This window comes from Dipodomys spectabilis, unplaced genomic scaffold, assembly GCF_019054845.1.
Source record: "Dipodomys spectabilis isolate Male_0828 unplaced genomic scaffold, ASM1905484v1 ptg000119l, whole genome shotgun sequence".
Lineage (NCBI taxonomy): Eukaryota > Metazoa > Chordata > Mammalia > Rodentia > Heteromyidae > Dipodomys > Dipodomys spectabilis.
In genome coordinates, this window is record NW_024870796.1 from 1,705,310 (window position 1) to 1,730,815 (window position 25,506).

The 25,506-nt window shown below is 50.2% G+C and overlaps 3 protein-coding genes across 3 annotated transcripts in view; 2 read left to right on the forward strand and 1 right to left on the reverse strand.

Moving 5' to 3' along the window:
* Phykpl (5-phosphohydroxy-L-lysine phospho-lyase) overlaps positions 1-7,427 on the forward strand; it is a 40,088-nt gene extending 32,661 nt beyond the window's left edge. Inside the window, exons 13-14 of the transcript XR_006148768.1 lie at positions 1,668-1,671; positions 7,417-7,427. The gene's annotated coding sequence lies outside the window, so the exon portion shown is untranslated. The remainder of the gene's footprint in view (positions 1-1,667; positions 1,672-7,416) is intronic.
* Positions 5,251-10,423, forward strand: Nhp2 (NHP2 ribonucleoprotein). Its single transcript, XM_042688879.1, has 4 exons — positions 5,251-5,496; positions 5,592-5,661; positions 9,157-9,262; positions 10,039-10,423. Exons 1-4 carry the CDS (start codon positions 5,337-5,339, stop codon positions 10,162-10,164), a joined length of 462 nt encoding a protein of 153 aa, XP_042544813.1. The 5' UTR covers positions 5,251-5,336; the 3' UTR covers positions 10,165-10,423.
* Positions 10,424-11,089: 666 nt separating this feature from the next.
* On the reverse strand, positions 11,090-24,145 carry Rmnd5b (required for meiotic nuclear division 5 homolog B). The gene is made up of 10 exons (XM_042688874.1): positions 24,056-24,145; positions 19,416-19,589; positions 16,460-16,605; positions 16,199-16,339; positions 15,289-15,389; positions 14,950-15,116; positions 13,178-13,343; positions 11,955-12,057; positions 11,707-11,861; positions 11,090-11,623 (listed from the first exon to the last, which is right to left on the reverse strand). Exons 2-10 carry the CDS (start codon positions 19,552-19,554, stop codon positions 11,560-11,562), a joined length of 1,182 nt encoding a protein of 393 aa, XP_042544808.1. The 5' UTR covers positions 19,555-19,589; positions 24,056-24,145; the 3' UTR covers positions 11,090-11,559.
* Between the last annotated feature and the right edge of the window lie 1,361 nt (positions 24,146-25,506).

A 25,506-nucleotide genomic window follows, 5' to 3' on the forward strand; every position in this document is an offset into this window, starting at 1 on the left:
CTTATTTTTTTATATATTTTTTATATTTAATGCTTATTAAACAAAAAATTGCCTGGTGCTGGTAGCTCATGCCTGTAATCCTACTTATGAGGCTGAGATCTGAGGATTGCGGTTTGAAGCCAGCACAGGCAGGAAAGTCCTTACAACTCTTACTTTCAGCAAACTACTCAGAAAAAAAAAAAAAAGAAGAGAAATGTAGAATGGCTCAAGAGGTAGAGCACTAGCCTTGAACAAAAGAAGCTCAGGGACACAGCCCAGGCCCAGAGTTCAAACCCTATGGGGGGGCGCGGTAGAAGAATCTGGAGAATGTAAATGTTAGGAATGGGGTTAGGGAGAAAATAGTTTAACCTGTGCTTTATATACTTATACATTCCTCTTTTTTTGTGGTACTGGGTTTGAACTCAGGGTTTGCTGGTGGGCACTCTAGGCTTGAGCCATGTCTCCAGCCTACAAGCCTATTTTCTAATGGTATCACCTTTACAAGTATAGACTTCAAATCTCAAAGCCAAAGCGAGGCATAGTAGCTCACACCTGAAATCCCAGCACTCAGGAAGATGAGGCAGGAGGATTGAATTGTAGTCTGGACTATTTAGAGACCTTATCTAGAAAGAAAGAAAGAAAGGGAGGGAGGGAGGGAGGGAGGGAGGAAGGAAGGAAAAATCTAAAACTTAAAATCTGAAAAACAAAATCAAGCCATTTTTAGGAAGTCCAGGTTGAGTTCTCGGGAGAAGTATGGGTTCTAGCAGTTGTATATGAGGAAGGCTCCATTTTCCAATAACACCCCCACCCCCTCTCTCCACAGGCCCTGTCCCCCAGCATCTTGGTAAAATGGCTTCAGGCTTCTGCGTGTGTGCGTTTGCCAGTCCTGGGGCTTGAACTCAGGGCCAGGGCTCAGGGTATGTGTGTGTGTGCGTGTGTGTGTGTGTCTGGGTGTGTCTGGGTGTGAGTGTCAGGGTGTGTGTGTGTCAGGGTGTGTGTGTGTGTGTGTGTGTGTGTGTGTGTGTGTGTCCTGGGGCTTTAACTCAGGGCATGGATACTGTCCCTGAGTCCCTGAGCTTATTTTGTTCACAGTGCTTTAACACTTGAGCCACAGGTCTACTCCTGGCTTTTTTTTTTTTTTTTTTTGGTGGTTAATTGGAAATAAGAGCCTCACAGACTTTCCTGCCTGGGCTGGCTTTGAAACTCAAGCCTCAGATTTCAGCTTCCTGAGTAGCTGAGATTACAGGTGTGAGCCACCAGCACCTGGCCAGGTTTCCTTTCTAGGGAACTCCTAATTATTACTAATAAACCCAGGCTGTGATGAGGTTTCTAGGGCTCAAGTTGACAAATATCTGTCATAACTGGTCTACAAAAGAATCACAACAATTTCCAATAAATTGCACAAAGTATATAGAGTTCCTTTTTTGACTTCAGCTCCTAGAGTAGGCATCAATCTTGGTAATAAAGTCAAATGAGTCTGATGTTAGTGGCTCACACCTGTAATCCTAGCTATTCAAGAGGCTGAGATCTGAGGATCTCAGTTTGAAGCCAGCCCAGGCAGGAAAATCTTTGAGAATCTTACCTCCAGTTGGCCAGCAAAACAACAAAATGCCAGAAGTAGAGCTGAGGCTGAAGTGGAAGAGCACCAGCCTTGAACAAAAAAGTTCAGAAACGGGCTGGGAAGATAGCTCAGTGGTAGAGTGCTTGCCTTGCATGCATGAGGCCCTGGGTTCAATTCCTCAGCACCACATAAGCAGAAAAAGCTGGAAGTGGCCCTGTGGCTTAAGTGGTAGCGTGCTAGCCTTGAGCTGAAGAGCTGAGGGACAGCGCCCAGGCCCAGAGTTCAGGCCCCATGACTGACACACAAGAAAAAAAACAAAAAAGTTCAGAAACAGCACCCAGGCCCTGAGTTTAAGCCCCAATATTCTCTCTCTCTCCTTTCCTCCCTTTCTCCCTCTCCTCCCCCCCCCCAACACACACACACATCAAAATAAGCCCCTACACATCTATATTCTAATATATAAATTCTAATAGATAGGTTCTAATAGACCAAAATCGCGCATATGGACAACACTGAATGCTGGCAAGGCCACGAGCAACAGGAACGCCCAGCATTGCTGGTGGGAAGGCAAAATGCACAGGACGTACAGGCACTGAGCAATTAGCAAGACCAATTAGCAGTTTAGTATAAAGTAAACCAACTCAGTAGTCATGCTCTCTGAACATTTGCACAAAAACCTGCACGCAGACGGCTGTAGCAACTTCCCTTAGAACTGCCAGGAAGCAAGCAGGCTGTCCTTGATCGGTGAATAACTAATAAACCACACTCTCCAGACAGCAGAACATTCAGCTAAACACCAGCAGGCTGGGAGTATGGCTGTGCCTTCAATTCACACTGCTGCAGTGGCCACACGCACGCTAGGATTCCGACTGATGACGTTTTAGAAAAGCCACACACACAAGACAGACGTCCCGGATGGCCAAGGATTCATGGAGGAAGCCACGAGTGGACAAGAGCACACAATCCCGAGGGCAATAATACCATGTGACACTCAGTTGTGCAAGTCCACAGGGTGTACGTACACCAATATGTTCACTATGGGCTCTACATGCCAATGACATGCTCATGTACTGCAGCTAAGTGAAGAGCACCAGCCTAGAGCTGAAAACATGTGTGAGAGCAAGAGATCATGCATGAGTTCAAGTACCACTACAGGCACATATACACACACAAAGTGATACTCTGTATCATTAGCCATCAGAGAAATACAAACTAAAACCACAGTGAGATCCTGCTCCCTGCCCAGACCTTACAGGTACAGTACAGTATATGTTGGGCAGCACTGGGAAAAACGGGAACCCTCCTCGTCCTCTAGCTAGAAGGAATATGGAATCCAAATGAGTTACCATGTGACCGAGCAATGCCAGTTTTAGGTATGGACTCATGAGTTCTGGGGAAAGCCTGCAGCAAGGCTTGTACAGGATTGTGCATGGCAGCTGAGCCGCAGCAGCCAAAAGGCAGGCCCAACCCAACCCACCTGCTGTGGAGCACATGGTACATTCACACCATGCAGTACTAATAATGAACACGGGGGCTGGGAAGGTGGCTCAGTGGTAGAGCGCTTGCCTTGCATGCCTGAGGCCCTGGGTTTGATTCCTCAGCACCACATAAGCAGAAAAAGCCAGAAGTGGTGCTGTGGCTCAAGTGGTAGAGCACTAGCCTTGAGCTGAAGAGCTGAGGGACAGCGCCCAGGCCCAGAGTTCAGGCCCCACAACCGGACCAAAAAAAAAATAATGGAGCACTGACAAATGCTGCCAATTAGATGATTCTAGAAAGCATCATTCTAAGTGAAAGACACTCACAAAGGACCACACATTATGAATCCAGGCCTATGAATCGACAGCCAAGGTTCTGCACAGAGACGACCACCAGGAAATGTAGGTAGGGTGCTGAATGAGAGTCTGAAGGCCTCAGAACCCGGATGGGAGCCACAAGTTCCAGTACTGGGGACCAAAGGTTAGAAAAGCTAAGGTTGGCCAGGTGCTGGTGACTCACACCTGTAATCCTCAGGAGGCTGAGATCTGAGGATTGTGGTTCTAAGTCAGCCCAGGCAGACAAATCCAAGAGGCTCTCATCTCCAGTTAACCACCAAAAAGCTGAAAGTGGAACTGTGGCTTATGAGCGTCAGCTTTGAGCCAAAAAGCTAAGGGTGCAGGGCGCCGGTGGCTCACACCTGTAATCCTAGCTACTCAGAAGACTGAGATCTGAGGATCATGGTTCAAAGCCAGCCTGGGCAGGAAAGCCCGTGAGACACTTATCTCCAATAAACCACTCAAAAAACTGGAAGTGGCGCTGTGGCTCAAGTGGTAGAGCGCTCGCTTTGAGCTGAAGAGCTGAGGGACAGCGCCCAGGCCCAGAGTTCAAGTCCCACGACCGACAAAAACAAAACAAAAGGCTAAGGGATAGTGCCAAGGCCCGGGATATAAGCCCCAGTAACCAACACAACAACATAAATATTATTTTTAATATAAAAAGTTTAGCTTCAAGTACCCTGTCCGATTTTTAATAATTTTGCCCTTCTCTCCAGGATGACACGGTCAACGATTCGTTGATTTAACCGACCTGTGCTCCTGCAGCTACCAGAACATCTCTGCCTCTGCACTTACCACCTGTTCCTCCACCACTAAAACAGCGCGCCTGACACGCGTTATCACAGGCACTTAATTTGTATCAGTCGTCCAATTAATCATCAGGACTCCCAGGCCCGGCAGAGGAGACAAGTCAGAGGCGCGAAGGCCGCTCAGGACCGCACCTGGGCCACCGCCCGCTACCCAACTCATCCATTACCCAAGTCTCACAGCCTTTCCTTCCACAGGGAGGCAGTGGGGTCCGAGAGAGAAAATGGGAGACACTAGACAAGCACACAAGAAAGAAAGAAATCATTACCTGAACCTGCAGGACGCAGATCGGGGCGCACCGTCCACCACGAGCAGCTCAGGAAGCAGCGACCACGCCAGCCAAGAGCTGCTCAGGTGTGTGGAACCGCTCGGGCTCAGCCCCCGCCACCTGGCCCCGCCTCCCGTCACGTGGCCCCCGCCTCCCAATGAGGCCTCTCCTTCCAGTGAGGCCCCGCCCACCCGCGCGGCCCCGCCTCCCGCCACGCGGCCCCGCCTCCCACATGCCCCACCCCTCCACCTGCGATCCTCGCATGCCACGCCCATTCCCCCCAACCCAGGGAGTTTCTGGCACAAACAAACGAAAGTTTTAGCTGGTGCGGGTGGCTCACACCGCCCGCTACCACCACGCCCCGTGCTCGCTGTTTTGTATGGTTTTTGCTACCTTTTGCTGTGTCGGCCTCGAATTCGTGATCCTCAAGCCTGTTTTACACACACAGAGACACACAGACACACACACGCACGCACGCACACCCCACGTCTCCGAGATTGCAACACGGGATCCTCCGAGCAGGGTTACTGAAATCTTAAACGCAAGCGGGAAATCTAAGCTCTCCCCGCCTCCGGCCGGCCGGCCCCGCCCGTCTGTCAGGCCACGCCCGTCTGTCAGGCCACGCCTCCGCCCTCCAGGCCACGCCTCCAGGTCACGCCCCTCTACGGATTCCCTCAAAGCTGATGGGGCCAGGGAAAGCCCCGCCCCTAAGACCAAGACTCCGCCTCTCCCAGTTCCTTAGTTAAAAGCACTGAGCGTCGCCGATTGGTCGGAGTTGGAGACGTCGTTTTCTAATTGGCTGTTGTGAACGACGGCTTCCCATCCGGCGCGACGACTCGGAAGTGGTTCCCGCAGCGCCGGGCCGCGTGGATTCTTCTGGGGGTGGTTTCGGCTGCCCGCGGAGCCCGCGATGACCAAAATAAAGGCCGATCCGGACGGCCCGGAGGCTCCGGCGGAGGCGAGCGGCGGGGAGCGAACTTATCAGGAGCTGCTGGTCAATCTGAACCCCATCGCGCAGCCCCTGGCTTCCCGCCGCCTCACGCGCAAGCTCTATAAATGTATCAAGAAAGGTGAGGCGCGGGGGGGGGGTCCTGAGAGCAGGAGGGGGGAAGGGGGCGGGCGCGGGGGGGGCAAGCCCCCTCCACTGACTCTTGTGTCTTTGCAGCGGTGAAGCAGAAGCAGATCCGGCGCGGGGTAAAGGAAGTTCAGAAATTTGTCAACAAAGGCGAGAAAGGGTAAGGACACCCCCCCCCCCCATCCCCGCCGGAAATTATTCCCACTGTCTCACTCGGTGCTCGGTTAAGGGTTGGCTCAGACCCAGCCCCGTACCCACTAAACCCCCTCGTGGACACCAACACATCTCCGTAGGAGCTCGGAGCGAATTTCAGAGGAGAGAGACTTGTGTAAGCCGGCTCCCTTGGAGACTCCAACTTCTTTGGTCCAGGAGTCTCCTTCGGGCTACGTCTTGTGGGGAGGAGGATGGCATTGATCACATACTCTCACGGGAATAATCGCTGGTTACAGGTGCGGTGAGAAAGGTTTCTGACTTTTTTTTTTCTTTTGGTCGGTCGTGGGGCTTGAACTCTGGGCCTGGGCGCTGTCCCTCAGCTCTTCAGCTCAAGGCGAGCGCTCTCCCACTTGAGCCACAGCACCATTTCCGGTCTTTTTTTTTTTCTGAGTGGTTTATTGAAGATAAAATTCTACTGGATTTACCTGCCCGGGCTGGCTTTGAACCACGATCTTCAGATCTCAGCCTCCTGAGTAGCTAGGATGACAGGCCTGAGCCAGCAGCGCCCAGCCGTTTCTGACATTTATGAGGGTCTGAAGCTTATATTTTAGTCCCTGTATTTCCCACCCAGGCCGGATGGTAACCTCGTTGAGAATAAGGCCCCATGATTTTCCATCCATAAACCTGGTACAAAGTAGGTGCTTAAAGGGACTGTGTTGGTGTCAGTGGTAGAGCACTTACTGCATGGGGTGGGGGGGAGGGGGTCCCTGGTTTGCATGGGTTCTGTCTGCAACTGCACAAAACAAGGGATAACAACGTTGAGGGCTTTAACACTAGAAAGTTTTCATGAGGTTAAGTTTTCCTAAGGCAGTCCCAGTAGAACTGAATCTTATTGTTTTGTTTTGACGCTGGTCTTGGGTTTGAACTCAAGCGTCTAGGCACTGTCCTTTAGCTTTTTCACTCAAGGCTGATGTTCTACCCTTTGAACCATAGCCTCACTTCTGGCTTTTGGATGGCTAGTTGGAGATAAGAGTCTCCTGGATTCCTAACTCAGGCAGGCTTGATCCCCAGATCTCAGCCTCCTGAATAGCTAGAATTACAGGCATGAGCAACCAGTGCCTGGCTGAGTTTTTGTTTTTTGAGATAGGGTCTTACTTGAAGACACAAGGATTAATTTTGGGAACAAGGTCCTGCCAGAAGCCTGGGTCCCAGGACAGGGGAGAGGGTAGTAGTAATGGACCTTTCTGTGGAGTCTTGTAAGCTGTAGTAGGTTTAGTATAATAATTACATTTTGTTTCTGGCAGTAGAGGAAAGGATTAAAAGCAAGAGGAAATTTGGGGGAGTCCAGGAGAGATGATGGGAGAGATTAAAGTTGATTGATGATTGGCAAGGACATTTAGATACACAGTGGGGGTGTATGACTTCTGGATGTTAGCGTGCTCAGCCCAATGGACGGGCCTGTAGTTGGACATTGTGGTTAGTGCTAGGTTGTATGAAAAGATCACATTCGGTTTTTGGAGGTGCCTTGGGATACAGGCTGGCTGCCCACTGCTTCCCATCCCAGGCTTAACTGTCAAACAGGAGCTTGGAAGAGAGCAGCCAGGCTGGAGAAAAGATAAGGGAATGGATAGGGTTAAGTCCTAGGTGGCACCTGACAGGGTTGTGGATCAGATCTGTCAGGGAGAAGGTGCCAAGGGGAAAACAGCAAAGACCAGGCCTGGCCATTGGAGGAACACTGATATTAAAGCTACCACAGGCAGAGGAGCCTGGGGGGGCCCTGGAGTAGAAGGGAGAGGAGTGTGTTAGCAGGAGTTTGAACCAGGGCCCTGGTCTGCCTGTCATCACCCTTGGAGAACACTCTTCTTTCTAGTCTAGTATTCAGGCCTTCTAAGGCTCTGCCTGAGCTCTCTTACCTTGGCAGCGAGGAATGCTGTGGGCTCGTCTCCATGGGACAGAGTCCCTACCTCTTGGCCAGGCATTCTAGGCTCTTGGGCATGATGCTTGCCAGTCTACCTGTTCTCCATCCTAGATTCCAAAAACAGCCCAGGCTGCAAAAAAATCATTTCCTGTATATATGGTGCCATGCTGACTTTCAGCCTTGGGCCTCTGTGGCCATCTGATGTCGCTCAGGTTTCAAGTGCTGTTTCCTGCTGGTGGAAACTTTCTTCTGACTTGCAAGGAGAGCAGAGCTCTTCCATCCCTCACCTTTCCAGCACTGCTCTACTTGTTAACACGTGGTAGCATTTACCTGCTGCCAAGAAGCAGCGACCATAGAACAAGGCATGGTACAGCATACCTGTAGTCACAGCTACTTAGGAGATATGAGAATCCAGATCTGAGGCCAGGTTAAAAGAAAAAAAAAGTGTAAGATAAGGTTGGCCAGTGGCTCACACCTGTAATCCTAGCTACTCAGGAAGGTAAGATATAAGGATCACAGTTCAAAGCCAGCCTGGGCAGGAAAGTCCCTGAGACTTTTTTGTGTGTGTGTGTGCCAGTCCTGGGGCTTGAACTCGGGGCCTGGGTTCTGTCCCTGAGCTTCCTTTGCTCAAGGCTAGCACTTTACCACTTGAGCCACAGCTCCACTTCCAATTTTTCTGTGTATGTGGTACTGAGGGAATCAAACCCAGGGCTTCATGCCTGCTAGGCAAGCACTCTCCCACTAAGCCACATTCCCAGTCCTCCCTGACTGAGACTCTTACTTCCAATTAACCACCAGAAACTGGAAGTGATGTTTTGGCTCAAAGTGGTACAGCGCTAGCCTTGAGTGAAAGACTCGGACAATGCCGAAGCCCTTAGTTCAAGCCCCACGACCACCATCACCAAAAAAGAAAAAAAAGCACAAGACCTGAAAGGGGGTTCAAGTATAGAACACTTGCCTACAGCAAGCTCAAAGCCCAAAGAAAGAATGAATGAATGGGGCTGGGAAGGCGGCTCAGTGGTAGAGCACTTGCCTTGCATGCATGAGGCCCTGGGTTCGATTCCTCAGCACCACATAAGCAAAAAGAAAAAAGCCAGAAGTGGTGCTGTGGCTCAAGTGGTAGAGCACTAGCCTTGAGCTGAAGAGCTGAGGGACAGCGCCCAGGCCCAGAGTTCAGGCCCCACAACCAGACCACCCAAAAAAAGAAGTAAAGGCAAGGAATGTGGCTTAGTGGTGCTTGCCTAGCATGCATGAAAACCCTGGGGTTTGATTCCTCAGTAAAAGCTGGACATGGCACTGAGGCTCAAGTGGTAGAGTGTTAGCCTTGAGCAAAAGAAGCTCAGGGACAGTGCCCAGGCTCTGAGTTCAAGCCCCAGGACTGGCAAAAAAAAAAAAAAGTAGAAATCACCTCTCCAGAATGCATTTGCTGAACATAACTTCAGAAGTGGACAGGCCCATGTTAATAACTGCTTCTTTATAGCAAGGCATCTTATTAATCTTTCTACGTCCATGCCTAGCTCTGGGGATACAACTGAGGAGGAAGGAGGGAGCAACTAAAAATGCCGATGGTTTTTCTCATTTCAGGATCATGGTTTTGGCAGGAGACACATTACCAATTGAGGTATACTGCCATCTCCCGGTTATGTGTGAGGACCGTAATTTGCCCTATGTCTATATCCCCTCCAAGACGGTAAGCCCCCTTCCCAAGACCCTCTACAAACACACCCTGACCAGCCTTGGGGGGGAGGGTGTCTGGGATGCAGCCTGCACAAGTCACAGCAGGAAAAGAAAGAACTTAAGACAGGCGTAGGTGACTTCCTGGCTCTGCTGCCTCCTAGTGGTGGGGAAGAGGGATGCAAGTGATTTGTCACTATAGGTTTTGTTCTGGCTTGTTTTTTGAGATAGTGTTTCTATGGCATTCAGTGTTCCAAACTCTTGGGCCCCAGCATTCCAGTCTCAGCCTCCTGAGGAGCTGGGACAAAAGGCCCAGACACCACCTTGTCTGGCAAATCTCAGTAAAGAGTTCCCTTCATCTGTGGATTAAGAATGAAAGCAGGAGCTGGGCGTCTGTGGCTCATGCCTGTAATCCTAGCTACTCAGGAGGCTGAGATCCTCAAAAAAGAATGAAAGCAGATGTAAATCAGACACTGCACCCATGTTAGTTGTGTTTAAGTGGGTCCACAGTCAGTGGTATTTTAGGGGTCTATCACTGTACTTGTGGACTCAACAGTCATATGGAAAAAGTATCTCACAGGCTTTTGTGTCCAGGCTGGCTTCAAACTGCGATCCTCCTGAGAAGCTAGGATTGCAGGTGTGAGCCACCAGTGCCCAACTCAAAATGTTCTGTTGGTGCAATGTGCACCAACGGAACCTGGTTCTGTGCCAAGTTAGGCTAGGACGTCATCCACTTGTGGTGCAGCATGCAGATTGTGCGGCCTCTTTGCCCAAGTAGCCTCTCCTCTGTAGGACCTAGGTGCCGCTGCAGGCTCCAAGCGCCCCACCTGCGTGATCATGGTGAAGCCCCATGAAGAATACCAGGAGGCCTACGACGAGTGCCTGGAGGAGGTGCAGGCCCTGCCACCACCCTTGTGAAGGACACAGGCACAACCTCAGCACCTGCTCCCGAAGCTGCTGGGCTGACAGCAGGAGGGCTGCTCACCTTCTCAGCATCTGCCCAGTCCCGAGGCACAGATTCTTCCCAGGCAGGTCCAACAGCTGTCCTTGGAGGTAGAGCCAGCAGAGACAATGCCAGTGCTATTTCCTGTTGAGGAGCTGTCTTCAATGCAGACAGTTCCAAGACTGTGGGATAAGGGAAGTAAATGCTAAGACTAAATAAAATGTGCTGAGCCTGTGGGTGTTTTCTCGCAACAGCTGCCGGTGGGGCTGAGGAACTGGCAGGCAGGCAGGCAGGCTGGAGCGGAAGAAGAGTTCACAAAGAATTCTGCAGAGTGCTGTGAAAACACATGCTCTGCAGGCTTGCCGCCTGAGCTCTAGCCCAAATTGGGTTGCCAGCTACCCCTTTCTGAATAGGCGGAGGCTCTGAGAAGAGGCAGCAGCACCCGCAAGTCTGCAGCCCCTGCATCGGGTCCCTCCCATTCCTTTTCTCCCAGAAGCCTTGTGCCTGATGGAAGCAATTCAGCTATTTACATAGTAAACTCTAAACAGGAAGCTAAATGCAAGACCCAAGCTGTTCTGCTTGACCCACTGGCCCTTCCTGGTAGTCCCTCCAAATGTTTTAGACTTAAGTTCCTTCCTGCTGTCAGCAGCCAGCACCTAGCACTCAGCACACAACACCCAGATTTCACCTTCCTATTGAAACTTACGTGGTTTCTAGTAAGGTTTTACATGGATGCATGTGAAAGCATCTCACTCAGGGTTCCCAGTTTTCCCCAACCAAGGGCCTAGATGGCCTCGTAGCTGGACACGGCTTTGCTAGCAGCAGTCCCCAGGCCAACCCCAGTGCTGGCATGCAGCAAGCATGAGTGGTGATTCGTCAGTGAAGCTCAAGGCGCCAAAGTAAGGAGAAGGGCTGTGAGTCTATTTGCTTTGAGTTATAAAATGACATCAGTTCTAACGTGGACTATTTACAGTAAGGGGAAGGATACATACAGTTGGAGCTGTACAGGGGGGGGAGGCGGGCTGCAGCTGCACACCCTGGGACTTGAGTGTATGGCAGTAAGACAGCTGCAGGCAGGAGTGGGAAAACTGATGATGGCTGAGGACTTTGCTAGTCTTGGCTGCTGAGAAGTCAAGGGCAGAAACAGAAAAGGCCAAGTACAGAAGCCAGTGTCTCCCTCCCTCCCCTTACAGCCAAGGAGCGGGCTGCCCAGGGCAGACTGCAGGTGCTTCACTTTCTAGGTGTCTAGCCCATATGGTAGTGCTTTGCTCTTCCGCCAGGTGCTGCGAAAGGGACCCATTTGCCCTCCAAAACAGACCAGGGCTTGTGGGGCACAAATCCCTTCCAACAAAGTTCCTTGGAGGCAGAAATCAGAAGATGATGCGCTTCCCATCGGCTGGGTTCTGTTCCATCGGGCAGTAGGGACACTTCAGCCTGCAAAGGGAGGACAAAGATGAACATCTCAGGGGTGGCCAACAGGAGAGGCAGGCCAAGATGGAGCGGGCCAGGGAACTTACTTCCCTCCATTAATGAGCTTGTTGAGCGCATCTCGGGAGATGACGTGGCCGCAGATAAGCTTGATGGGGGGATTGGAATCCGACGTCTGCTGACGAAGGATGGGGCAAGCGAACACCGAGTGGTACCAGCACTTCATGCCTAGCTCAATCTCAATCTGCAGAGGCCAGCAAAGGGTGAGCTCCACTTCCCTTCTTGGCAGGCCTCCCCTGCACCTGCTTCCCACACGCACCCCCCCGCCAGGCCTCACCGGCAGCTCGTCCTTGTGACTCCAGACGCCTGCACACTGCCTCTGCTCAATCACAGCTTTGATGTTCATCAGCACGGGCAGGGCCACACAGCCAGAGGCAAAGCTGCAAACAGAGACAGAGGCTGCAGGAGCTGGAGCAGCCCAGCACAGACCAAGCATTCTAAAGTGACATGAAAGTTCCTCAAGTCCCAGGCATGCTGACGGGAATGCTGAATTCCTAAGCCAAAATCTGAAGCCCCAGTGGCAGAGATTGGCCCAAACCAGTGAACATCCTTGGGAGGATAGAATAATATCAAGGGGAAAGGGCCCCACTTACTTTAGGGCTGTCAGTACATGTGGTATAACTGTGGATCAACTTGATGCTAAGTAATGGAGGACAGGTGCCCAGTTCTCCAGATTCCACAAGGGGTAGGGAACCCACCGCTGGAACCCCAGGTAAGTTCCCTACAGTGCACACAGCAGTCCTGCCCACCAGTCTCCCTGCCCAAGGACCAGTGCTGTCCGTGCTGGAAATGCCACCGTGACCCAAGTCCACATACTGAGGGGGAATGTGTGGCTCGGATCAGTCCAAGCATCCCTTGCTCCTTAGGCGACAGCAGGTTAGCCCACATGAACCTCCATTTCTCCTGTGTAAGACAGATAACCTCCAGCCCCTGGGATTGCTGGGAGGTGAGAATGGAAGGACAGTAGAGGAGACATCTAAGCTTTATTTTATTTTATTCTTTTTTGGTCGGTTGTGGGGCTTGAACTCTGGGCCTGGACACTGTCCCTCAGCTCTTCAGCTCAAGGCAAGCGAGCACTCTACCACTTAAGCTACAGTGCCACTTCTGGTTTTCTGGTGGTTTACTGGAGATAGGAGTCTCACGGTCTTTCCTACCCAGGCTGGGCTTTGAACTGCAATCCTCAGATCTCAGCCTCCTGAGTAGCTAGGATTACAGGTGAGAGCCACCAGCACTCAGCTACATGTAAGCTTTAGTAGCTCAAAGTCCACGTTACTCAGTCACTCAAGTCTCCCCTGACAGGAAGTGGGAGCTGAGACAAGACCAGGAGGACCTGGATTAGGGGAGGGGCTCGCAGTGGGGTGATGTACACAGGACCCTGTTTATTGTAGGTTGGGCACTGTCTACCTGGAATGGCCTACCACTTTAGCACTGGTGTTCCTGGCATGTGGTAGGGCCTGGCAGAGGGCCTCCCACCTGCAGAGGGGGCAGGGTGAGCTGTACCTGACGCTGAGCGGGGACTCCACAGAAAGCCCCAGCAGGGAACACGCATCCCGAGTGAAGGTCTCACAGATCTCCGCCCAATGGCTGTTGTCCAGGAGGTGGCAGTAAGGAGACTTCTCCAGGCCCAGCCTCAGGTACACCAGGCTGCCCATCATCACCTGGATCTCTGCAAGGCAACCAGAGTAAGCACTAGGGAATACCCAAGCCCTAACCCATCCCCCAGTGGTGGCAAGGCAAAGCCAGCCCATGGGGCCTGGCCTGACCAGACTGCACAGGGACTGAAATGCCCCGAGCAGAGCTGAGTCTCTGAAATCTAGTGGGGAGGTCAAGTCTGCAGATAGACTCACTGCCAACATAGAGTCAGGTGCTTTCCCATGTCTCCAGCCTTCCAAATGCCTGGAGAGCAGGTAGGAATCTGCTAACCACATGCCCTCACCAACTACAACTTAACTCTTAATAACTCATCCAGGTCTGGAGCTTTTGAGAGGCTGCACTAATGTGGGAACTTGGAATCAGTGTTTGAGGCTCAGGGGTAGAGCACTGGCCTGGCATGTGCGGACTGGGTTCTATGTCCAACACACACACACACACACACACACACACACACACACACACACACACACACACACACACACACACACACACACACACACACACACACACACACACACACACACACACACACACACACACACACACACACACACGATGTTATATTTATAAATAAAACTTTATTTGTCTTGAGATAGGGTCTCAATATGTTTCTCAGGATGGTCTCAACTCCTAAACTCAAGCAATCCTACTACCTCAGCCCAAGTAGCTGGGACAACACTTGTGCACCATGACAGCAAGCTTTTGTTTAAAATTTAAAGCAGTTAATTATGAGTGAAGCTAATAAAAGGTAACAGCATGGGTTACTATGATGAGCGCCTCACAGTCAAGATAGGAGGAAATGGACTCAGAAAGATGAGCCAGAAGAGGTACAAGAGAGTCTTAACAGACAGGCAGAGCCCTTCGAGGCAAAGCAGTGGAAGGGGTTGGCACACTCTGCTGCATGGGACACAGCATGAAGAGGCATGAAAATGGTTTGGGAGCCGGGCGCTGGCTCAATAACTGTAATCCTGCTTACTCAGGAGGCCGAGATCTGAGGATAGAGGTTCAAAGCCATCCCAGACAGAAAAGTCCAAGAGACTCTTATCTCCAATAAACTACTCAGAAAACCGGAAGTGGTGCTGTGGCTCAAGAGGTAGAGCACTAGCCTTGAGCTGAAGAGCTGAGGGACAGCACCCAGGCCCAGAGTTCAAGCCCCACAACTGACAACAACAAAAAAAAAGCTTGGCAAAGGTAGATTGAGAACCTTGGGAGTTGGAGTTGAAGGTATAACTCAGTTGGTACAGTGACAGCCAATAAGCAAAGAAAGCATCAGGTACCGAGTTCAAGTCTCAGTCTCAGTCTCACAAAAAAAAAAGAAAGAAAAAAGAAAAGAATAAAAAGAGACCAAAGGGTTCCTTTGTTTTTGAATCAAGTCTTGCTTACGTTGTCCAGACAGGCCTCATATTGTGATCCTCCTGCCTCAACCTCCCAAGTACTAGGGATTACAGGCACATACTACCATGCTAGCACTAAAGTGTTTTGGTTCCAACCTCACCCTGGAGGCAAAGGGCTGAGCGAGCCACCTAAGATTACTTGAGTAACAGAGCCTCATGTGGGCATGGGGACCAGGGTTGCATGCAGACGTGGGCTGAAGCTGGGCAGCACACACACACACTCACCCCGCTGGTGCAGCCGAGCAAAGGGCTGGAAGTGCCGGGCATAGCTGAGGGCCTCCAGCTGCTTCTCGGGGCCGCCTGCCAGGAGGCGGATGAAGTGCAGCCGCCGCAGCTTGAACTCCAGGGAGCTGTTGAGCTCCAGCAGGCGCTGCCTGTGGGAGACGGCCCATCTGGAAGAAAGGGCCAGTTGAGCAGGGTGCTGGTGTGGTGGAGTGCCCTCTCCCAGGGAAGGTTCCAAAAGCCTGTGAAAGGCCCTGTGCTAGGGCTGGAAGCCTAGGGGCGGGCCCTGGGTCCTGGGAGGGTAGGAGGGGAGCAGCTGCTGGCCCACCGCTGGCTCCTTACTCCAGGGCTGGCCCCAGGTCCTGTTCATGAAGAGCTTCCAAGATTCGGTTCAGTTCTAGGAAGGGCTGCTTGAAATCCAAGTCCACATCCAGCGTTGATTCCTGTTGAAAGAGGGTTTCCCAGATTCTGTTAGGCACACAATAAAAAAGTCATCTGCCGAAGACTGGTTGGGGAGAGGAAAGCAGATTGGCAAGAGGAGCTGAGATTCCCTCCCTGCTATGGCCTGGGCCCTTCTGTCCTCATATCCACTCTGGGATACCAGCTGGTATCTGGGAATGCCCCCAACGGGTCCCACAGTGCAGAAGCAGAACCTACACCTGTGGGGTACTGGATAGCCCTGGGCTTGGCACTGGATGGCTACAGAGAAAACATGCCTTTGCGGTTCTTGTTCAACAAAGGCAAAGCCTCCTTTACGCTCACTGCCAGTGTCTCTAACGCTTCACCAGCACTACTTTATCGCTTCATTAATATCAAGCTGGGCTCAGCATGCTGGCCAGCATCTCACTCTGGAAATCGCTAACTTCGCTTTTTGTCACACATATTTTTAGAGCTACTTTCCATTTTATGGCAGGGGGGACTGATTTCCTTTCTAAAATAAGTGTATTCAAAAATGGCAGAAAGTGGCTGGGAAGGTGGCTTAGTGGTAGAGTGCTTGCCTAGCATGCATGAAGCCCTGGGTTCGATTCCTCAATAACACATCAACAGAAAAGGCTGGAAGTTGTGCTGTGACTCAAGTGGTAGAGTGCCAGCCTTGAGTAAAAGAAGCACAGGGACAGTGCCCAGGCCCTGAGTTCAAGCCCAGGATTAGCAAAAAAAAAAAAAGAGAGAGAGAGAGAGGGCAGAGATTGGCATTAGAAAGTTGTTGGGTAGGAAGCAGGACACACAGTCCTGGCCTGCCTGGCGCACATACCTGGCATAGCTCCTCTGCCACGCTGAGCATACCCTGCTGGTATAAGTGCTCCACGATGGCCATTTGCAGGATCTGCTGCTGCTTCTCCCGAGAGTCCCACACGGCGTCTGAGACTACACCGCAAATCTCAGAGTCAAAGTTCTGACGAGGAGAGACAGGGACCTGTGACTTCGGTGTTCTCCCTTACTCTCCTGCTAGGCCCAGTACACACTCAAGTCAGGGTGTTCCCACCCTCAGGTCTGGAGCCGCCCATGAGCTCACCCTGTCAATGGCTTTGCCCACTCGGGACACGCTGCTATGAATATCCTTGTGGTCTGAAGCCAGTTTCTGGACAGTGTCTTTGATCTTCCGGCAGCATTGAGACATCACCAGGGAGAGGGTGGCAGAGAGAGGGGTCCCCTGGAGAGCTGCAGAGAAAGAGTGGACTGAGTCTGGATACAGAGGTGACTGAGCACCTGCTTCTGTAGCAGACAAGGTCTCTGGATCCTCTCCTAATACCAGCCTGACAGCCCAGAAAGCACCCTGGATGCCACAGGGAAATACCTAGCTACTATGTCAGGTCCTGCCACTTTTTTAAATCCATGACTTGGAACTGGCCTAGTCAGTCTCTTAGTGACTTCATTTCCTCATCTGTAAAATCATAGACTGCTATGAGTGAAGATAACTGGGTACTTACTATGGGCCGCACATATCATTTATTCATTCCTACATAGAATTCTATAGGTTTAACTTCAAGTTAAACATACTTTACATAGAACCCAGTAATTCTATTCTGAGACAAATGAAAACTTATATACCCACAGAGAAGATTGTACCTAAATATTCTTAGCATCATTCACAATAACCAAAAGATAGAACAAATCAAATGTTCATTCACTCATGTGACAGATAAGATTCAGCCATAAAAGGCATGAAGTACTGAAACGTGCTATAATGGGACAGGCCCGGAAAGCACGATTCTGGGCTGGGGATGTTGATCAGTGATACAGCTTTTGCCTTGCATGTGCCAGACTCTGGGTTCAATCCACAGCATGGCAAAAACAAGCCAACGGCAAAACACCATGCTAATGAAAAAAAGCCAGAAGCTAAGGCCATGTACTGTCATTATTTATAGGAAGAGTCCAGAAGAGGTAAGTGCATAGACAAAGAAGGCAAGTAGGGGCTGGGAAGGTGGCTCAGTGGCAGAGTGCTTGCCTTGCATGCACGAGGCCCTGGGTTCGATTCCTCAGCACCTCATAAGCAGAAAAAGCTGGAAGTGGTACTGTGGCTCAAGTGGTAGAGCACTAGCCTTGAGCTGAAGAGCAGAGGGACAGCGCCCAGGCCCAGAGTTCAGGTCCCACAACCGACAAAAATAAAAATAAAAAAAAAAAAAGTTCCGAAATTAGACAGTAATCATGATTTGATAATACCACAAATAAATCTGAGTTATACACTTTCAAAACATAAGTTGATGCTGGGCACTGGTGCTCACAACCTGTCATCCTAGCTACTCAGGAGGTTGAAATCTGGTTGTTTGTTTTTATTTTGGCCGGTCAAAGGGCCTGAACTCTGGGCCTGGGCACTGCCTTTCACCTCTTCAGCTCAAGGCTAGTGCTCTACCACTTGAGCCATAGCACCACTTCTGGCTTTTTCTACTTATGTGGCACTGAAGAATCGAACCCAGGGCCTCATGCATACAAGGCAAGCACTCTACCACTGAGCCACCTTCCCAGCCAAGGAGGCTGAAATCTGAATATCACAGTTTGAAGCCAGTCCCAACAAGAAAATTTATATTTTATCTATATCTATCTCCAATGAATCACCCTGAAAGCAAAAGTGGAACTATGGCTGATGGTAGAGTACCAGTCTTGTGTAAAAAGAGCTCAGGGGCAGCACCTAGTCCCAGAGTTCAAACCCCACAACCACCAATCAAAAAAAAAAGAAAAAAAAAAGTAAGTTGAATGACCAAAACAAAACCCAGGGATCAGTGGTTCCTTATGGTCAAACCTAAGACAAGATGGACATTAAAATAAACCACAGTGCAGGATGTGGTACCCAGGCCTGTGATTCCAGCACTTAGGACTCAGGTAGATGGATCAGGAGTTCAAGACCAGACTGAGCTACACAACGAAACTCTGTCTAAAGAAACAATCACATAGATAAATGCAGCAGATGACCTTGGACTAGATCCTAAACAAGACTAAGAAAATTTAAACGTTTGGTGAAAATTTCTGGGACGATGGCAAAATCGACCCATAGTCATTAGGTGATATTGTATCCATTAGTGTTTTTGTTTTATTATACTGTATTTATGTAAGAGAATGTGCTTGATCTTCAGAAATAACACTGAAGGTTTAGGGACAAAGGAATAAGATAGCTGCAATTTACTTTCAAATGGTGAATAATGAAAATACTTAAGAGAATGACAAAGCAAACATGCCAGCATAGGTGGTGGACCAGTGAAAGGTATGTATTAGTTTTGTGTAGTTTTTGCAGTGCTGACAATCATGTGTGCAAGGCAAATGATCTACCACTGTGCTACAGCCCCATCCTTCAGGTTTTTGGTGACAGTTTCACTACACAGTCCAGCTGGCCTCATACCAGCAATCCTACCAGCAATTCCCATCATCCAGAGTGCTGAGATTACAGGTAAACTAGAATATAAAGGTATGTACCAGTGCCCGGCTTGTATGACTTCCTTCAAGGACTCTTGAAACTTGCTTATAAATTTGAAATTACCTTAAAGAATCTTAAGGGTTAAAAATAGGAAAGTAGGGGCTGCGAATGTCGCTTACTGGTAGAGTGCTTGCCTAGCAGAAGTGAAGCCCTGGGTTTGATTCCTCAGTACCACATACACAGAAAAAGTCAGACATGGCACGGTGGCTCAAGTGATAGTGTGCTAGCCTTAAGCACAGAGAAATTCAGGGACAGTGCCTAGGCCCAGAGTTCAAGCCCCACAGCCAACAACAACAACAAAAAAAAGGAAAGTAGGAGCTCAGTGATAGCATGTCTGAGGTCCTGGACTTGATTCCCCAGAATCATTAAAAAAAAAAGCAAATTTAAAACAAAACCGAAACAGAAATGATTCTAAATAGACTACTAATTTCATCGGGCTCCCTTCAAGGAGGCCTACGAATCATGTGCCATCATTCTGAGACCCCGCCCCAAGCAGCCCTGGCTCTCCCTGTCCGCAGGGAGACTGGTGTGGACTCCTGGGGGGGGGGGGGAGGGCACTCACCTGCACTGGCCAGCTCAGCACGTAGCTGACCCACATAGTGCAGCAGCTCCTCCAGGCTCTGCTCACAGTGCTGTCCGTAGCTGAGGAACTTCTGCAGGACCTTGTCCAGCTCTCTCTCCACGCACGCGCACTGCTCCATGGTGGCCTCGGCTGGAGGTGAGTTGTGTCAAGCCCCTGTGGACAGGTGGCATTGTGAGGGAGCTCCCATTTCTTTCTTTTTTTTTAAAATTGTTATTGTAAAGGTGATGTATGTATAGAGGGATTAGTTACATAAGTAATGAGTACGTTTCTTCTTGAACAGTGTCACCTCTTCCCTAGCGTACTCCCATTTATTTCAATCCCTCTCACCTTCCCCACAGCCTATCGATACACAAATTTGCTTGCCACAGTGTTATCTGTCCACAGCTTCCCTCTAACCTCCATGGGGTGTTTAAGGATGCAGGCTAGGCCAGGACATGTTTATATCATGATGAGAAAATGACTATTTGCAACTCTGTCCTGTTACTTTTGTCTGGCTCTCTTTTTAACCAGAAGAAAACAGGACCCCCCAGGGCCACATAACTAATGACAACCATACACTGCACACATACAGTCATAGCGGTGTGTTTGCACATCTTCCGTTAGTGGAATTCGCTTTTCATGTACCACAGTGGCATGATCAAAGCAGTCCTACAATGGCTAGTATTTAGAAACACAGGGAATAAGCTGGTGGGCCTGGCCACCTCTCCAGCCTCGGCCTTGTCCACAGATGGGCGCCCTGTGTCTGGACTGTGCTCTCCCAGCCCCCTGCCCTGATACTTGCCATCAGCTCCAAGGTTCCAGGCAGCAAGCCCTAGCCTACCCTCATGCGGCTCCCTCTGCTCTCATTGTACTCTTTCCAGTCTGAGGGCCTGTCTCCCCATCAGACTAAAGCTCCCTGGCTGTAACACAACTTCTTCTCCTCATTCCTTTTTCTGAGGCCCTTCCCTTCTCCTCTCCCTCACCAGCCCCTGCCTCCCCTTTCAGATCAGCCTTCCACGTGAAGGCACAATCCTGGCAGCAGTTGATGTTCCTCCCTGTCCTCTTGAAATGAGCAGGTGTTGTACATCCCCAGCCGGTCTCTCAAGGACCATCCTAGATGCAGGATGTCCCTGGAGATCTTCTCCATCTCCACCAGCACCGCCAGTCCTGACTTCCCCATCTTGGCACAGCCACTGTTTGCTTTCCAGACAGGGGACAAGTGACAGGAAAGTGGCACTGTGATGCCTCATGTCCTTACAGCTGATGCTGTGACACACTGTACAATTTGGTATCATGGTATCTACACACGCCAGCCCCCTAAGGACACACTGTAACTGGATGGGAGCCATTATGGGTGAAATTTACCAGGAACTCCTGTCTGAAATACTTTTTCAATATTTACTTATTTTTTTTTTATTAAGTTGCTGTACCCAAGGGTTTCAATTCCAGAAGTTAGGTTATAAAGTACAATGCAGATATGATAATCATTGCTATATTTATTAAGTGGCAGCATTTTATAAGGACCGCTTATGTGCCAGGCATGGGTCTAATGACTTCACATGCATTAACTCATTTATTCAACTTAAGTCACAAAAAACACGGCAGGGATTGTGACTTAGGTGTAGAGAGATTGGCTAGCACGCATGAGGCCCTGGGTTCAATTTCTTAGTGATGCACAAACAATAAATACAACTAATAAAAGGGAATAAAAAACATTAAAAGTAGTGGCGCTGTAGCTCAAGTGGTAGAGCGCTCGCCTTGAGTTGAAGAGCTGAGGGACAACGCCCAGGCCCAGAGTTCAAGCCCCATGACCAACAAAAAAAAAAAAAAACATTAAAAGTTATTTAAAAAAAAGAAAAACACTATGAGGTGGGTATGGCTATTTGACCCATTCTGCAGCTGAAAAAAATGAGACTGCAGGAGTAAATAGGTGGTCCACGGTCCTGCGGTTGGGAGTGGAGGAGCAGGAAGTAAGAGGGTGGCCTGGGCCTAAGCACTATACCTATACTTACACTATAGTGCCTGCCCTAAGCACTATACCTCATGGCACTAACCCAGCCCAACAGGCCACAACCTCATCAGAGAAGAAAGCAGCAAATATCTGTGGCTGAGTTCAAGCCCCAGTACCAGCATACACACACACACACACACACACACACACACACACACACACACACACTATACATACATATAGATACACATATATATACATATATATATCCTACATGTATAGACACTAAATATACTATGTATCTGTATATAAGTTATAACGTATATGACACCGTACATATGATATATATTATAGGAGGCCATATATTATAAACAAGCTATTTATTCAATCCATTCCTATTGAGCTGTCCTATCCGAATGGGTTCATCACCTTCTCCAGACACAAGGATGCCCGAGTACACTGACCCTGACGGACTCATGATTAATACACATGCTGCTGATTGGTCCTAAGTTTTTGCAATGCCTCCCACGAATAGAAACCATCCACCAGGATGATCCCTCCTGAGCACACACCAGACCCTGTCACCCTTTGTTCAATACTACCACGCCTTGCTTGCCACATAAGCCCTGTGCAACCACACTCACTTCCTCAGTACAAAGCCTGTTGATGCTCAGGGTGTCTTCTGCGCTTCTATTCGGTGCACCCAGAACATGAGCGGCAGTGCAATCATCAGATCCCCATCTAGCCTTTTTGCCTCGCAAACCTGTCCCCAGAGCTCCACACACACTGGGCCCTCCGCTTTGCTGCGCAGTGACAGCCTGTACCCAGGGCTCCCCCATAGGCTCATGAACTGCTCAAGGCCAGGAGACTGGTTGTCCTCTCCCCAGTCCAGGGTCTGGCTGACCTGAAGAACTCAGAAAGCACATGCAGATTTTTTTTTTGGCCTCGACTCAAAATGCTGGGGTGAGCAAGAAGAAACACAACACCAAGGTATGAACAAAGGGTTCCTCTCAAATCTTCAACATGAAAGAGTGCTCCTGAGGTAGCGAGAAGGGAAGCTATGCAAATCAGGGAAGATGTCCCTATCAGCTGACACAAAAATGACAGCCACCAGTGACCTAATTCTGTGTGTTCATTTTCTCTCTCCCTCTCCAGTTTTTGTGTTTTGTTTTTGGTACTGACACTGGGGCCTAAACTCGGGACTTTTTATTGCCCTTGGCTTTTTCAATAAGGCTGGTTCTCTACCACCTGAGCCACATCTGCAGTTCTGGCTTTTTCCTAATTAATTAGAAATAAGTCTCTCAGATGCATCTGCCTTAGTTGGCTTCAAACCCAGATCATCATATCTCAACCTCCTCAGTGGCTAGGATTACAGGAATGAGCCACTGGCACCCGGCACACTGACCTAATTCTGATGCTTTGGCAGTCCTCCACCTATATCCATTCTCAATGTATCACTACTTGACCAAAAAATATTAGATGTCATTGTATTTTTTTTTTTCTTTCAGTCATGGGGCCTGAACTCTGGGCCTGGGCGCTGTCCCTCAGCTCTTCAACTCCAGGCTAGCGCTCTACCACTTGAGCCATAGTGCCACTTATGGCTTTTTCTGCTTATGTGGTGCGAAGGAATCAAACTCAGAGCCTCATGCACAGCTGGCAAGCGCTCTACCACTGAGCCACCTTCCCACCTGTCATTGTATTTCTTTTTTTTTTTTTTTTTGGGTCCGGTCGTGGGGTCTGAACTCTGGGCCTGGGCGCTGTCCCTCCGCTCTTCAGCTCAAGGCTAGAGCTCTACCACTTGAGCCACAGTGCCACTTCCGGCTTTTTTCTTTTTTCTTATGTGGTGCTGAGGAATCGAACCCAGGGCCTCAGGCATGCAAGGCAAGCGCTCTACCACTGAGCCACCTTCCCAGCCCCTGTCATTGTATTTCGAACACACACACACTTCTTTCTATGGTCAGTAAGTCTATGCAAACAAACCCCATCTCTCCAACCTCATCTCTCACCACAACGTCCCCCCACCCCCCTTTCTTGCCATACTCCAGTCACATTGGCCTTCTGTTTCTTGCCCAGTCCGGGTTTACTTGGCCTCAGGGCCTTTGCATTGCCTTTGCCCTCAGCCTGAACACCGATTTCCTCATATCTTCCGATGACTGGCTCCTTCCAATTAAATATGACAAATGCCATTTTTGCATAGAAGCTCCTGTAGGCCACAGTCTCTCTAATGCTGCCCTACCCTCAACCCAGTCACCCTGTCATAGGGTCCGGATTCTTCCCTCGGTGGTGCATTCGGATCTGAAGTGTCCAATCTTGCTTTGTCCACCACGTGCCCCGGTCACAGCCACCCCCCCCCCCCCACTGCATTAACGTGCACATGAAATGTCCCACTCGGACTCATCCTTCCAAAGTGCCAGCTCAAATGCTCGGCTGGGAGCCCCAACTCCCGCCCGCGGCGGGTCAGCTGCGACCCAGTCGAGGGGCCCTCGGCTGGGACAGCACCGGCCCAGGCAGCTTCTGGAGGGCGGGGCCGGGCCCGACGACCCGTGGGGGGGGGGGGGGCCCCGTTCCCGGGACGGGGCCCACGATTGCAAAGGGAACAAGCCCCAGGACGGACCGGGGGCTTCTGGGGAAGGCCCGGGCCTGGAGACCAGCCACACTGCCCGCACCCCACTGCAGCCGCCGCCCTCACCTTCGCCTCGGGCCGCCCTGCGCTCGGCCCGCACCTCCTGGCACAGCGGAGCCCGCCGGCTCTCACTTGGGCCCCGCAAGCCCTGCCCGACTTCCGGCGCTGCTGTCATCGGAAGCGGAAGAAGCAGCGGTTGCGCCTTTCAGCCGGACTCGTCCATTCTCGGTTTCCTAGAGGGGTGGCCGTCGGCTTCCCCCAGGCGCCAAATGGAGTCGCCCAAAGGGGCGGGACAAACAGCAAAGTCCCGCCTTCTCTCTTCATGGCCACGCCCTCGTGGCGCCTAGTGGACCAATCGCTGTGGCCCCGCCCAGAGCCTGGCAGTCGGCGGGAATCCGTCAGACTGATCCTCTGGCTCTTCTTCTCAGCCACCTGGCTGGAGTCTCCTAGTCACAATTTTCCCTTCTTATTCAAATTTAGACTACTTCAGTGGCAGGGCAAGGCCCTGGTATCCCCAGCACCGAAAAATAAAAATAAAAAATAGTAACTTGAAAAATCCTAAACAGCACTACATAGAGGCTTTCTCCTCTATGTAAATGCTTCAAAGTTCTTGTGGAACCCCTAAATCCAAACCTTAATTCTGCCCACTATATATTGAATTGCAGAATTAGGTCCTGCAGGAGTGGAGCAGGGTTAGGAAGGGCAGCCCCTGCCCTGCTACACTCCATAGAAGCAGATATGTAACTCCTGAAATGGGGTAGTGGTTATACATCTGCCCAACAAACCTAAGAAACGAGTGCATTTAGGATCCAGCCTCTTCTTTTTCCCCCTAGTACTGAGGCTTGAATTCAGGTCTCTGGGCCTCCAGTTCTCCCTAACCTTTTGCTTTTTTTTCTTTTTGGCCAGTCCTGGGCTTGAACTCAGGGCCTGGGCACTGTCCCTGAGCCTCTTTTTGCTCAAGTTTAGCACTCTAGAGCCACTGTGCCACTTCTGGCTTTATCTGAGTAATTTATTGGAGATAAGAGTCTCACAGACTTTCCTGCCTAGGCAGGCTTTGAACTGCAGTCTCCAGATCTCAATCTCCTGAATGGCTAGGATTATAGGTGTGAGGTCTTTTCGGCCTCTCTGTATCTTAGAGAAAAGAGATAAGAGAAACCCCCAGCCCCTCCAGACTTCAAAGACAGACAAGAAACAACCCCAAAAGAAGTCTATTTTGCGGATTTGCTGTGGCTTTCTCCTGTTTTCAATCTCACCCCAGGCCTTTCTAACTGCCCCCCACCTTGGAAACTTTCACACCACCTCCACCCCACTTCTGCCCGGCTTCCCCGGCCTTTGCACAATCTTATTTTCTTTGTGGCACTTGCACAATCCAGCTTTGTTTTCTTTACAGCCTCCATGTGAAATGATGTGTTTATTTGTTGATTCAATCTTCTGGCCCCTAATTCTGCTTCCCCTGTGTTTAGCATAAAAAGCTCCTTTGCAGAGAGGGCTTTTGTCTTCAAAGCTGGAACACAGTA

Excerpts from the sequence above, each read along its gene's own strand:
- Rmnd5b (XM_042688874.1), bottom strand. The coding sequence starts at position 19,554 with ATGGAGCAGTGCGCGTGCGTGGAGAGAGAGCTGGACAAGGTCCTGCAG. Across the intron at positions 12,058-13,177 it reads GAGTCCCCGCTCAGCGTCAG|CTTTGCCTCTGGCTGTGTGG; the intron begins GTACAGCTCACC and ends CTCTGTTTGCAG. Across the intron at positions 11,862-11,954 it reads GTCACAAGGACGAGCTGCCG|ATTGAGATTGAGCTAGGCAT; the intron begins GTGAGGCCTGGC and ends TGGCCTCTGCAG.
- Nhp2 (XM_042688879.1), top strand. The coding sequence starts at position 5,337 with ATGACCAAAATAAAGGCCGATCCGGACGGCCCGGAGGCTCCGGCGGAG. Across the intron at positions 5,662-9,156 it reads GTCAACAAAGGCGAGAAAGG|GATCATGGTTTTGGCAGGAG; the intron begins GTAAGGACACCC and ends TTCTCATTTCAG. Across the intron at positions 9,263-10,038 it reads TCTATATCCCCTCCAAGACG|GACCTAGGTGCCGCTGCAGG; the intron begins GTAAGCCCCCTT and ends TCTCCTCTGTAG.